The 13,785-nt window shown below is 37.8% G+C and overlaps 1 protein-coding gene across 3 annotated transcripts in view; it reads right to left on the bottom strand.

The window, feature by feature from the left end:
* Positions 1-13,785, bottom strand: part of AGBL1 (AGBL carboxypeptidase 1) — a 909,156-nt gene that overhangs the window by 255,253 nt on the left and 640,118 nt on the right. For all 3 annotated transcript variants that reach the window (XM_043922371.1, XM_043922372.1, XM_043922374.1), the window contains one exon: positions 2,275-2,438. In XM_043922371.1, coding sequence (XP_043778306.1) covers positions 2,275-2,438 — 164 coding nt within the window. The remainder of the gene's footprint in view (positions 1-2,274; positions 2,439-13,785) is intronic.

Genomic DNA, 13,785 nt, shown 5'->3' with positions numbered 1-13,785 from the left:
ATAATCTGATTATATCAAATAAAGGTAACACACCCAAGGAAAAAAGGCAGGAATGGGCCAGGGGCTGGGAAGAGGGCTGCAGAAGTCTCCTGCTTAAAGCATATCTAACAAACAGTTATACCCTTTTGTATGATAGTAAGAGCCCTGTTGCTAACACAATTCCTAGGATTCACTCTGCTGATTACTATATGTCATGATCTAGTTCTACTCATCAGAAACAAATCAAAGGTACTCAAACAGCTTGCTGCTGGTTTCAAACCAACAAGTATCATTTTTATTACATCTCCTCTGCCATCCCTTAATGAATACACACTTACTGGAAGGAATATTTTCTGGGTCAAGACATTTTCACGGTGATTTCCCTCTCAACCAAGTAGTTTTCAGGTCCTCTGGGTAGGAACCATGATTTGCTTTGATCAACCATCTCCATGAGTAGACATATCATATAAATGTTTGGGTGAAATAGGCAGCTTTCATCCTGTTGCTCTCCACCAGATTCCATGCCTCTCAAATTTAATTGAAATCTTTTCAAAACACACAGCTGAATCACATCCTATATGTAGGAGTCGTGCCCTGTAAGAAGTTGCCCCAGCCCAAGAAAGGTCAGATTTCAACCTTCAGTATCCTTGGATAGGTTGCAACTGAAAAGTTACTAGCTTGTTGTGTGGAATTACTAGTTAGTTATAAGGGATGGCATGGAGGTACAGTAATACTATGATCTTATGATCACCCATAAAGAAACCATTGCATGTGGAGCCTGACACCAAATTCTTTAGACTTGAATTAGAAAAGGCATATCTCTGATAGATTTCTTCTTGTTCCAGTTTACAGGCAACTAATCCTCACTGCATTGGATCAAACAGACGGGCACAATCAATTCAGGGAAAGGAAGCAATGCCAGGTCTGCTCAATCTTTCCTCAATGAACAGCAGAGGAGACGGGAGGTGGTGGGGGGAGCGGCAGAGATGGAAAGAAAGAAAGAAAACGCAGGCATGTCTGCACCCAAGATAGCTCAGCAAAGGCGAAGATGAAAAGACACATTGAAATATACATCCTGGCAGATGGAAGCACTTGCTGTCAGAGAAAGAAGCTAAAATACCACCATGATGCCAAACACACCAAGCCTTTGGGCGCTGAGGGCGTGGAAGGAGTAGGGGCAGACAGAAGTGGTTGTGATGTCAAAACGAAGTCAGTGCAGTGTCTCTGGGGAGGGAAGAGGTCTGGATTTACTTAAGTCTCCAGAGTCTATGATCTATAGCATCGTGTGATAAGCAAGTTAATTACTGCACTTAAGTAATTAAATCTCACAGAAAACCAGTGCCTTCTGAAGCATTATGAATTTAAGCTATTAGATCTTTCTAGGCTTGACTGGCCATTTGGTGAGAAGTCACACTGGAATGGCTGCCTAACAGTGGCAGGATGAAAATTCATGAAAATGAACTGGAAATAAGAGACCTCAATATAAACAGTTTTCTCTCTGCCTTTGGATGTGAGGATGCTTCCTCAACTATTGGTAGCCACTTCCTTCCCCAACTGCTCAATTCCCTTCTCCCTCCCTTGGTTAAAATGTGGGCAGTGACTTATTCCTTCCATCCGCTGATGTCTGTTGATACTCTTTTTCTCTCTCTTGGCCATTATATCTCTCTTTCTTCCTCCTAAGTACAATTTGCCTACAGTGCAGGGCATCAAAGAGGCTCATGTGGATAACAGTTATCTATCTTCTGACTCATTAACAAGCCTCACCATTCTCAGAGCCGCCATGGCTGTGAGTCAGGTTCTCGGGCCAATGCATTCATCAGCATCATGTATTCTGAGACAGAACGTTGCTATTTAAGAATGGGAAGATTAAATCATTTCTTGTCCCCCAAGTGTGCAGATATGAATGATGAGATTGCCTTTTCTGAGCTGACTAATGACTCCAAAATGATACCTGTACACATATAAACATATAACTGTCAAACCACACATAAGTAAGTGTGTATGTGTGTTGCTAAGCTGCATCTTCTTTGCCATAAGCAAAATTTTATAAAAATGCATATTTATGTATATGTAGCTTTCTATATGCATTTATGTACAAGTAAGCATCCTCCCCCCTGTCTTCATCAAGAACTCAGGATGTCCCAGGTCTGGCTCCAATAGAACTCTACTGTCCTACCTTCATTTGGCAGTTCCTCCATGTTTTTTTCTTTATCAAACACCCACAGGTCCATGTGACTTTCACTTCTGAGATATTCTCAAATGGAAACACAAAGGTTCAAATTGTGGGCAACTTACTTCTGCAGGTAGAAGTCCAGAGACTCTTCCTCAGCATTCAGCAGAGCTACTGCACTGGTCAGGAGTTGATGGCTGCAGCTTCCAGATTTGAGTTCCAAGACAAGGAGCCCCAAGCAGAACATGGCTCCCATCTCCTCCAGCTCACTGGTGCCAAACTGTAGACCCTGCCGGTTAAAGAGAGCAATCAACAGTGAGTACAGAGTGGAAATGCAGTGAAGACAATCTGTGATTAGGAGGAAGGATTACTGGATGCATGTCTATCACAGAAATGATGAACTAATAGTATTTGTCGGTCACTGCCCAGTGAGATTTGTCATGTGCTTTGTGGATCAGAGGGTCTCAGCCTGCATGACATCAACCTTAGGGGAGAACCCCCAAGACAATAATGAGCAGTTAGGGGTACTGAAAGGCAGGAGGGTGCTTAAAGATCCAGGAGCCACCCCCCACCCCAACTTCCGATAAAGCAGCAGTGCTTCTCTCTATATTTTACAAAAAGATTTCACAGCTGAAACAAAAGTTTGTAAATGGTCTTACTAAGAGAGACTAAAAGTCTGCTTATGCCAAAATACAAAAGAAAGCAATAATAAATTAAAAGAGTTTCTTGTAGGAAAAAAAAAAGAGATATCTTTTTGCTCCCATAAATTTACCAACCAATGGAGAATGAAAGAGATCTTTCATGTAAAAACACTGAAACTCAAAACATAAATAAATAAAATAAAAACCAGTCACCATTTATTTAGAACCACATATTCAGCTGTACTAGGATAACACATGAAAGCAGAGCCGTGACATATACTCTATGCTATTATTAACAGTTAACAAGCAACTTGAATGTTGACCATGTGTCATTGTGTTCTGAGCTCTTTTACATGCATTGACTCAGTGAATCTTTACCAAGGTCCTATGAGTTCATCATAGAGTACTGAGATTTTATAGCAGGTTCCTGCTAGTTATCTGTTTCAAATATGGTAGTGTATGTATGATGGTCTAGATAGGTGAGATGGTTGAGGGGGGTCCAAGAGGGACAAGATATATGTATACATATAACTGAACTGTAAAAGGTCAGTTTTCATTCCAATCACAAAGAAAGGCCAAAGCCAAAGAATGTTCAAATGACTGTACAGTTGTCTTCATTTCACATACTAGCAATGCAATGTTCAAAATCCTCCAGTCTAGGTTTCATCAGTATGTGAACTGAGAACTACCAGATGTACAACCTGAGTTTAGAAAAGGCAGAGGAACTAGAGATCAAATTGCCAACATTCTTTTAATCATAGGGAAAGCAAGGGAATTCCAGAAAAATCATCTACTTTGTGATTGACTACACAGAAACCTTTGACTGTGTGGATCACAACAAACTGTGGAAAATTCTGAAAGAGATGGGAATACAAGACCACCTTCCTGGCCTCCTAAGAAACCTGCATGCAGGTCAAGAAGCAACAGTTAGAACCAGGCATGGAACAATGTACTGGTTCAAAATTGGGGAAAGGGCACACCAAGGTTCTGTATTATCACCCTGCTTATTTAACTTCTATGCAGAGTACATCATGTGAAACGCCAGGCTGAATGAATCACAAGCTGGAATCAAGATTGCCAGGAGAAATGTCAACAACCTCAGATATGCAGATAATACCACTCAAATGGCAGAAAGCAAAAAGGAAATAAAAAGCCTCTTGATGAAGGTAAAATAGAAGAGTGAAAATCTGGCTTAAAACTCAACATTCAAAAACCTAAGATCATAGCAACCAGTCCCATCACTTCAAGGCAAATAGAAAGGGAAAAAGTGGAAACAGTGACATATTTTGCTTTCTTGGGCCACAAAATCATTTCAGACAGTGACTGAAGTCACAAAATTAAAAGATGCTTGCTCCATAGAAGAAAAGCTATGACAACCCTAGGCAGCATATTAAAAAGCACATATGTCACTTTTCCAACAAAGGTCTGTGTCATCAAAGCTATTGTTTTTCCAGTAGTCATGTATGGATGTGAGACTTGGACAATAATGAAGGCTTAGGTGCTAAAGAATTGATACTTTCAAATTGTGGTGTTGGAGAAGACTTTTGAGAATCCCTTGGATGTCAAGAAGATCAAGTCAGTCAATCCTAAAGAAAATCAACTCTGAATATTCATTAGAAAGAAAGATGCTGAAGCTGAAGTTACAATACTTTGGCTACCTGATGTAAGAGCCAACTCGTTGGAAAAGATCCTGATGCTGGGAAAGATTGAGGGCAGGAGGAGAAAGGGATGACAGAGTATGAGATGGTTGCATGGCATCACCAACTCAATGGACATTAGTCTGAGCAAACTGTGGGAGACAGTGAAGGATAGGGAAGCCTGGCATGCTTCCAGTCTATGGGGTCTCAAAGAGTTGGACACAACTTGGTGACTCAACAACAGCAACAAATAGCTGATTTGCTTTGTTGTACAGCAGAAATTAACACAACATTGTAAAGCAATTATATTTTTTTAAAAAGTCCTATAGGGTGTGTTTGTGTGTGTGTGTTACTTCAGCCATGTCTGACTGTTTGCAAATCTATGGATTGTAGCCCACATGCAGAGCTCTTCTGTCCATGGGATTTTCCAGGCAAGAATACTGGAGTGGGTTGCCACGCCCTCCTGGGGATCTTCCCCACTCTGGGGTCAGTCCTGCTTCTCTTATATCTCTTGCTTTGGCAGGTGGGTTTTCTACCATTAGCGCCACCTAGAGACTCATAAACTGATTCTGACTTAACAACTCGATAAAGCGCTATATGTAGAATGGGAAGAGCTCTGTATTACATTATGAGCTACAAAGTGCATGATTTTCGAAGTTAGATTAAAAAATTGGATTTGAATCCTAATTTTACTATTTTATGAATATGTTATCTTAGAATTGTGAACTTCATTCATCTTGATTTTCTCATCCATAAAAGAGATTATAATTCCTCCCTCCACATATTTAGATGTGCCGTGATAAATATTTCAAAGTTCCCACAATATTGATCAGTTTTATCTCAATTTTTTTTTCTTCTTCCTATAAAGATATTTAATATGACAGAAGTCAATGTAGTTCTAAGGTCTTCATGTTTATAATGCACATTTCAGTTACATGAAAAAAAAATCAATAGTTGAATATTATATTTTTTAAAAAATAGATTTTCCATCCAAAGAACAGTAATCTAGAAGACAGGGATGTGATAGTAAAAATTTTAAAAGATTGGCCTAAGTGTCCCAAGGAAAAATGAAGTTCCAAGTTAGGAAACTGTTTCATGAGAGAATTTCTAGGTAAAATGATAAAGAAATGTGTAAAGTCCTCAACTTTATTTCAGCTGTTTAAAAATGTGGTTTGCTGCATGTTTGGACACCTGTTTTCCTGAAGAAAGGAGGCATTACTTCAGAGTTAAGGGAAGTCTGTTCCTCCGTATACAACAGCAGCGGGAGGGGAAAGACAGATGTTTAACAAGTGATTTTTCTTTAGGTCAATTGAGAAGATCCCTTTTCACAAAAAGAGAAAAGATCTCAGTCTCTTTCCAGCTACAACACCTCTGAGGTCCAATGCTTTTCCTCTTCTCATTTCCTGACTGCTCTGCTGCATTCTACAATGGCTGGCTTAGTCAGGAGCAGTGAAGTGGAGGTCAGACCCTCCTCCTCCACCCTCCTGCCTCACTGGTGGCAAAGGGGAATAAACAAGGAGGGTATGAACAGGCTCTAGGGATAGGCAGCATAATTGACCCACATGTGTTAGCCCAGCATCCAGTCCAACATATAACAAGTCAGAAGAAAGAAGGGTCCTGGGGGAAATTAATCTCATAGCAGGCACAATATTGGCAGATCAGAGGAAGTTTCCACATACAAGTCAAATTCTGTACAGCAACAGTCAAAAAGATAGCACTTTTTTTTTACTACCATAACACCTTACTTTTAAAATTAATTTTTTTTCATTGGAGGATAATTGCTTTACAATATTGTGTTGGTTTCTGCCATACATCAGTATGAATCAGCCATAGGTATACATATGTCCCCTCCCTCTTGAACCTTCCTCCCATCTCTCAGCCCTTTAAACCCCTCTGGGTCTCAACAGAGCCCTAGTTTGAGTTCCCTGAGTCATACAACAAATTCCCACTGGCTACCTATTTTACATATGGTATTGTATATGTTTCCAGGATACTCTCTCCATTCTTCCCAACCTCTAAAAAAAAAGAAAAGAAAAAAAGAATAGCATTTTCATAATGCAAAAAGAGTCTCAGAATAGATAACAGTTCACTTATTTCAGTTAATGGTTGGTAAATAAAATGACTAGACAAGAAGACATCGAATAAAGTAACTTGCAGCTTTTGTTGACTGTGGGGCCTTGAGGAACACCTGTTCCATTTCGCTCTCTACTATGAATCTCACTTTAGTAACCTATGCTTTTTACTCTCAAACTGTATGAAGAACATTTGTTTTTCCAAATGGCCTCTCCTTCCTTCCTACATTCAGCCTGGAGTGAAAATCTCAGAGGCAAGGACTCAGCAATATATGCTTTTTTTAATATATATATCCCTGGCATGGAACACATAGTTCAGCATATGGTATGTCCTCCATATATTATAAATGGGTGAGTAATGGCTATAAATGGATGGATATGCAGAGGCATGGGTGTGTGTCTCTTGGATACTTATTGTATTTGCTGAGTGGAATGGTATTTCTCTGGATAGCAAATATAGGAATGCCTTTAAATTCTGTTCTCCTGCTGTTAAATGCCATGAGCATTTTTTAAAATTCTTATTTTACTTTTGCTCCAGGAGATGCATTTACTCCCTGGATACATTTGGGGAAATAGGTAAACAAAAATTAAAAATTCTCTTATCTACATTGGTCAGTTACTGTGTACTCACAGCAGTAGTTTTATAGATAAATCTGGCTTTGGGTTAGTTTAAAAGTGTATCTTAGTAAAACAGAGAACCAATTTTCCTCTCCCTAAGCTTAGTTTGATTAATTAGGATTTGTTATTCACAGCCAATGACAAAAAGTTTGACTAAAGTGAATTAATCATAAATGGAACTTTCTTTTTCGCATATCATAAGTTTCAGTGGGTATCAAGTTTCTGGCCTTATTTCAGTTGTCTTAACAAAATCAGGGTCACTGTATCTGTTATTCTCCTGATTTTCTCATCATGACTGCAAGGTGGCTGCAGTAGCTCCGGCCAGCACATCACCATTCAAGGAAGGAGAAAGAGGAAGTGGGGGGGAAGGGGGGAGATGACAGCATATTCTTGCTTACACTTTACTGGTCAGAATTATGTAATAAAGCAAACGCTAGCTTTATAATTGTCTAGTAAGTAAATAGTTTAGATTGCTCATCCTTTTTAATAAAGACATGTAAGACAGAAGAGTGTTAGAAACAAGATCGGGTGAGTCCAATATGGATATTGGACACCAATACCCATATACCAATGCTGCTAGGAAGTATAGGTCCTTATTTTTTCAGCACATTGGTAAGCAAAACTCACTGGCACACTTCTTTACATATACATATATTTCTAAGCTTTTCTTGATAATCTACCCCAAAATAATTGAAATTCATAACTAATATTTGATCCCCAAACTGGCTAGTAACCTCACCCTCGTATAATTTTTAAATATCAACATGGGAAGAATATTTGTATTATTATAGAAAATTACTAATTTTAACATTTTAAAATAAGTTTTAAAATAACTTTAAAGTTAAGATAACTTTAAAGTCTACAATTTAATTTTTTATTTTAATATTTGTGTTATTGCAGAAAATTATATATTGGTAATATATATATACCAAACATAGAATCCACAAAAGATAAGTTTATAAAGCATGAATACTGATAAGCAAGATACTTATCAAGATACTGGTGAGCATAGAGAAAAACCAATTAAAAAACAAACATGGGAAATATTCTAGTTTACTACTTAAAAATGCTTCTTAGACCCTGCAAATTGGTAGATATACAAACTCAAATTGAAAATATTTAGTGCTGACTCATGATAAAAGCTGGCACATGTCAAAATACAATGACTACTTGATGTGATAATATTACTTCTGGGACTTTTCCTAAGGAACCAATTCTAAATAAAAGTGAAGCCATATGCACAAAATGTGTATCATATCAAAGTTATATATAATAATTAAAATTTTTTGAGAGAAAAGTCTAAATATCTAATAAGGAAAAATGACTAGTGAAATTATAATGGAATAAATTTTATGAGATATAATGAAGTCACTGAAATAATAATTATAACAATTTAACAATAAGCAGTATATTTATAATTTAATGACAAGTGTGAAAAGCAAAATACAAAGTAGATAATGGATGTGATTTCTGGTGAAGATTTAGAAATGCAAACACTTCACATATACTTTCAGACACTATTGATATGATTTGTCTATAAGACACAAACACATAGAGAGAGGCTCTGTAATATGGATAAAACATCCATGTACAAAATACTTTTAAAAATTATCACTCCCTAGAAAACTATTTTATTTTTTTTTCCATTTATTTTTATTAGTTGGAGGCTAATTACTTTACAATATTGTAGTGGTTTTTGTCATACATTGACATGAATCAGCCATGGATTTACATGTATTCCCCATCCCGATCCCCCCTCCCACCTCCCTCTCCACCCAATTCCTCTGGGTCTTCCCAGTGCACCAGGCCAGAGCTCTTGTCTCATGCATCCCACCTGGGCTGGTGATCTGTTTCACCCTAGATAATATACATGTTTCGATGCTGTTCTCTCGAAACATCCCACCCTCACCTTCTCCCACAGAGTCCAAAAGTCTGTTCTGTACATCTGTGTCTCTTTTTCTGTTTTGCATATAGGGTTATCGTTACCATCTTTCTAAATTCCATATATATGTGTTAGTATATGGTATTGGTCTTTATCTTTCTGGCATGCCCATTATATAGAAAACTGTTTTAAAAGCTACATGTAGGACTTGCCTGATGAACCTATCGTGAATGGAACTGGAGGAATCAACCTGCCTGACTTCAGACTCTACTACAAAGCCACAGTCATCAAGACAGTGTGGTACTGGCACAAAGACAGAAATATAGACCAATGGAACAGAATAGAAAGCCCAGAGATAAATCCACGAACCTATGGACACCTTATCTTTGACAAAGGAGGCAAGGATATACAATGGAAAAAAAGACAACCTCTTTAACAAGTGGTGCTGGGAAAACTGGTCAACCACTTGTAAAAGAATGAAACTAGAACACTTTCTAACACCATACACAAAAATAAACTCAAAATGGATTAAAGATCTAAATGTAAGACCAGAAACTATAAAACTCCTAGAGGAGAACATAGGCAAAACACTCTCTGACATAAACCACAGCAAGATCCTCTATGACCCACCTCCCAGAATATTGGAAATAAAAGCAAAACTAAACAAATGGGATCTAATGAAACTTAAAAGCTTTTGCACTACAAAGGAAACTATAAGCAAGGTGAAAAGACAGCCCTCAGATTGGGAGACAATAATAGCAAATGAAGAAACAGACAAAGGATTAATCTCAAAAATATACAAGCAACTCCTGCAGCTCAATTCCAGAAAAATAAATGACCCAATCAAAAAATGGGCCAGAGAACTAAACAGACATTTCTCCAAAGAAGACATACAGATGGCTAACAAACACATGAAAAGGTGCTCAACATCACTCATTATTAGAGAAATGCAAATCAAAACCACAATGAGGTACCATTACACGCCAGTCAGGATGGCTGCTATCCAAAAGTCTACAAGCAATAAATGCTGGAGAGGCTGTGGAGAAAAGGGAACCCTCTTACACTGTTGGTGGGAATGCAAACTAGTACAGCCACTATGGAAAACAGTGTGGAGATTCCTTAAAAAACTGGAAATAGACCTGCCATATGACCCAGCAATACCACTCCTGGGCATACACACCGAGGAAACCAGATCTGAAAGAGACACGTGCACCCCAATGTTCATCGCAGCACTGTTTATAATAGCCAGGACATGGAAGCAACCTAGATGCCCATCAGCAGATGAATGGATAAGGAAGCTGTGGTACATATACACCATGGAATATTACTCAGCCGTCAAAAAGAATTCATTTGAACCAGTCCTAATGAGATGGATGAAACTGGAGCCCCTTATACAGAGTGAAGTAAGCCAGAAAGATAAAGAACATTACAGCATACTAACACATATATATGGAATTTAGAAAGATGGTAACGATAACTCTATGTGCAAAACAGAAAAAGAGACACAGAAATACAGAACAGACTTTTGAACTCTGTGGGAGAAGATGAGGGTGGGATGTTTCAAAAGAACAGCATGTATACTATCTATGGTGAAACAGATCACCAGCCCAGGTGGGATGCATGAGACAAGTGCTTGGGCCTGGTACACTGGGAAGACCCAGAGGAATCGGGTGGAGAGGGAGGTGGGGGGCGGGGGGATCGGGATGGGGAATAAGTGTAAATCTATGGCTGATTCATATCAATGTATGACAAAACCCACTGAAATGTTGTGAAGTAATTAGCCTCCAACTAATAAAAAAAATTAAAAAAAAAAAAAAGAATCTGCCTTCCAGTACAGGGTATGCTCATTAGATCCCTGCTCCCTGAAGATCCCACATGTCACGGGGCGACTAAACCCATGCACTACAGCCACTGTGCCCAAGAGCCTAAACTACTGAAGCCTGTGCGCCCTACAGCCCATGCCCCACAACAAGCGAAGCCACTGCAATGAGAAGCCCGCTTGCCGCAACTAGAGAGCAGCGCCCATTTGCTGCAACTGGAGAAAGCCCACGTGTAGCAGTGAAGACCCGGTGCAGCCAGAAAACAAAAAACAAACAAACAAAAAAACTATACGTAGCATGTCAATAAACTAGTGTAATTACATTTAGAAATTGTAAGATCTCCTATCTTTAATATCCTGAAATGCATTAAGATTTATTTCTTTATGTGTAATTTAGTGACAGTAAATATTGGTGTCTTTCATTAGTTCTAGAAAAATGTCATCCGTTATTTCTTGGAATAATTTATTCCCCCATTCCCTATCTCTTCCAAAACTCTTAACTCTACTTTCATTTTTTTCTATCTCTGTGATTCTGAATATTTTATACAAATACTCCATTTTCATAATTCTCTCTACAGCTTTATTGAATCATCTTTCTAACATATCCATCTCAAAACCTGTCTCTGAAACACTATAACACAGTTATTTTTATGCTCTACCTGATTAGTCCTAAATATACTCTTTGTGTGAATCATTTATTGGCTTGACTTTTCTGTTTAATGTCAGTAACATAGGCTTGTTTGCTCATTTTATGATTTTTCAAGAATTCTAAATGTTCATATTATTTAATTCAAAGACAGTCTCTGTGGATCGATTTTTAATGCTCTTGACTCCAGAAAGATCTTATTTTTGTCTCCCCTAGGCACTTGGGAACAGCCAATAAAGGACCACTAGAGGCTGAAGTTTGGGCTTGAAGCCTTGTGGGCTCTACTGTACAACTGAATTATGCTTGCAAATCTGCTTAAAGGGGGGTTTGTGTTGAGAAATTATGAATAAAAACCTTTCCATTTTTTCCTGCTCTACCCAAAGCCATGACCAAAAGACATTCAGGCAAACCCACTTTCTTGCTTTTCACAAGTCATGGTTTCACTAGCTTACTGACTGCAGTTGTCAACTTTGGAGGACCTAACTGTGTGGTTGTCTTCAACCAGTCCTCAGATCTTGCATGGGCCTCTCTCTGTGTTCAAAACCTAAGGTTATAAGTAAATATGGATTAATATCTGCCCCCAAAGACCAACAACAATGTCTGGCAAAACCTATCTTTATTTTTAATAAAACTAGACTTCATTGAACACCCTCCATAAGCAAACAGGGAAGATGTTATATGCTTCATGCTGTCATGTGTAGAAATACTGCAGTTAATAAGAGTGGCACTCAAAAGACACCAAACAAGTTTCATTTAAAAAAATACAATTACTTCCAGAAATGAGAAAAATCTGGGAGATTGCTTATTTATATCTTGGAAATAATCAAGGGATATCATTGCCTTGATGCAAGGATAGTAAAAAGGCATGATGAGAGAATAAGAGCTCAAAAGAAATTGCACTATTGAGATGGAAAATGCTATTTCTACGTTAAAATCCAAATGGAAAGAGTTAACACACTATTCAACGCAGAAAATGAAAATCACTTTGTATAAGATAACCTTGAGAAATTTTCCAGTATCTAAAGGGAAAGCTGGATAAACCTGATGAGTTAAATATGTACATAAGAATCACAGAACAGATTCAGGAAAATTGATCTTGTACTCCAAGACTAAATAGTATGGAAGTCATCACACAAGTCAAGAAAAAGAGAGGAAAAAGATGAGAAGAAAGAAGAAATAACTTCCTTACTTAAAAAAAAAAAAAATCTGAGTCTGCAGATCAAACAAATTCAACAAATACAGGTGCTATGATTAATGAAAAGAAATCAAAAAAGTATACAGATGCCTAAAAATAATAAAAATTAAATAGTAAAATGTGCTTACACCAATAGACACAAACAACAGTAAAGCAACGACATATAGAACTGAGGAGAAAATACTGTGTCTTGAAAAAATGTTGTTTACATGTGAGGGCCTCAGGAAGATAACCCAAGGAAGAGAAACAGTTAAATACAAACCACATATTAATATGGAAAATTTCAGGAACTTCTGTGAAGGTCCAGTGGTTAGGACTCCACACTCCCAGTGCAGGGGGCACAGTTCTGATCATTGGTCAGGGAACTAAGACCCTACATGCCTCCCAACATGGCCATACAAATAATCAGAACTCAAAAACTTCAGAATTTCTTTTAAAATATTATTATAACTGTATTATTTACAATAACCAATACATGGAATGAACCTAAGAATCCATCAATGATAACTTGATAAAGAAAATATGATAAAGACACAGATATGAATCCATCAGTATGTTAATCTCAATAAAATAAAAGGAAATCATGCGATTTGCAACAACATGTAAAGATATTGAGGGCATTACATTGAGTGAAATAAGTCAAGGAAAGACAAAGACTGTGCAATCTCACTTACATGTGGAATCTAAGAGAAAAAAAAAACTCACAAAGAATAGACTGGTGATCACTGAAGGTAAAGAGTGGAAGGTGGGCAACGTCGGTGAAGGTGATCAAAAGTTTAAAATGTCCAATAGTAAAATTGTAAAATGTCCTCATAGTCAACAAAAGAGTTGAAAATGCAGTACTTGGGTGCAGTCTAAAAAATGACAGAATGATCTCTCTTAATTTTCAAGGCAAACCTTTCAATATCACAGTAATCCAAGGCTATGCCCCAACCAGGATTGTTAAAAAGACTGAAGTTAAATGGTTCTATGAAGACCTACAAGACATTCTAGAACTAACATCCAAAAAAGATGTCTTTTTCATCATAGGGGACTGGAATGTGAAACTAGAAAGTTAAGACATACCTGGAGTAACAGGCAAATTTGGCCTTGGAGTACAGAATGAAGCAGGGCAAAGGCTGACAGT

Source organism: Cervus elaphus, chromosome 13, assembly GCF_910594005.1.
Source record: "Cervus elaphus chromosome 13, mCerEla1.1, whole genome shotgun sequence".
NCBI lineage: Eukaryota > Metazoa > Chordata > Mammalia > Artiodactyla > Cervidae > Cervus > Cervus elaphus.
This window is presented reverse-complemented; position numbering and strand designations above follow the sequence as displayed.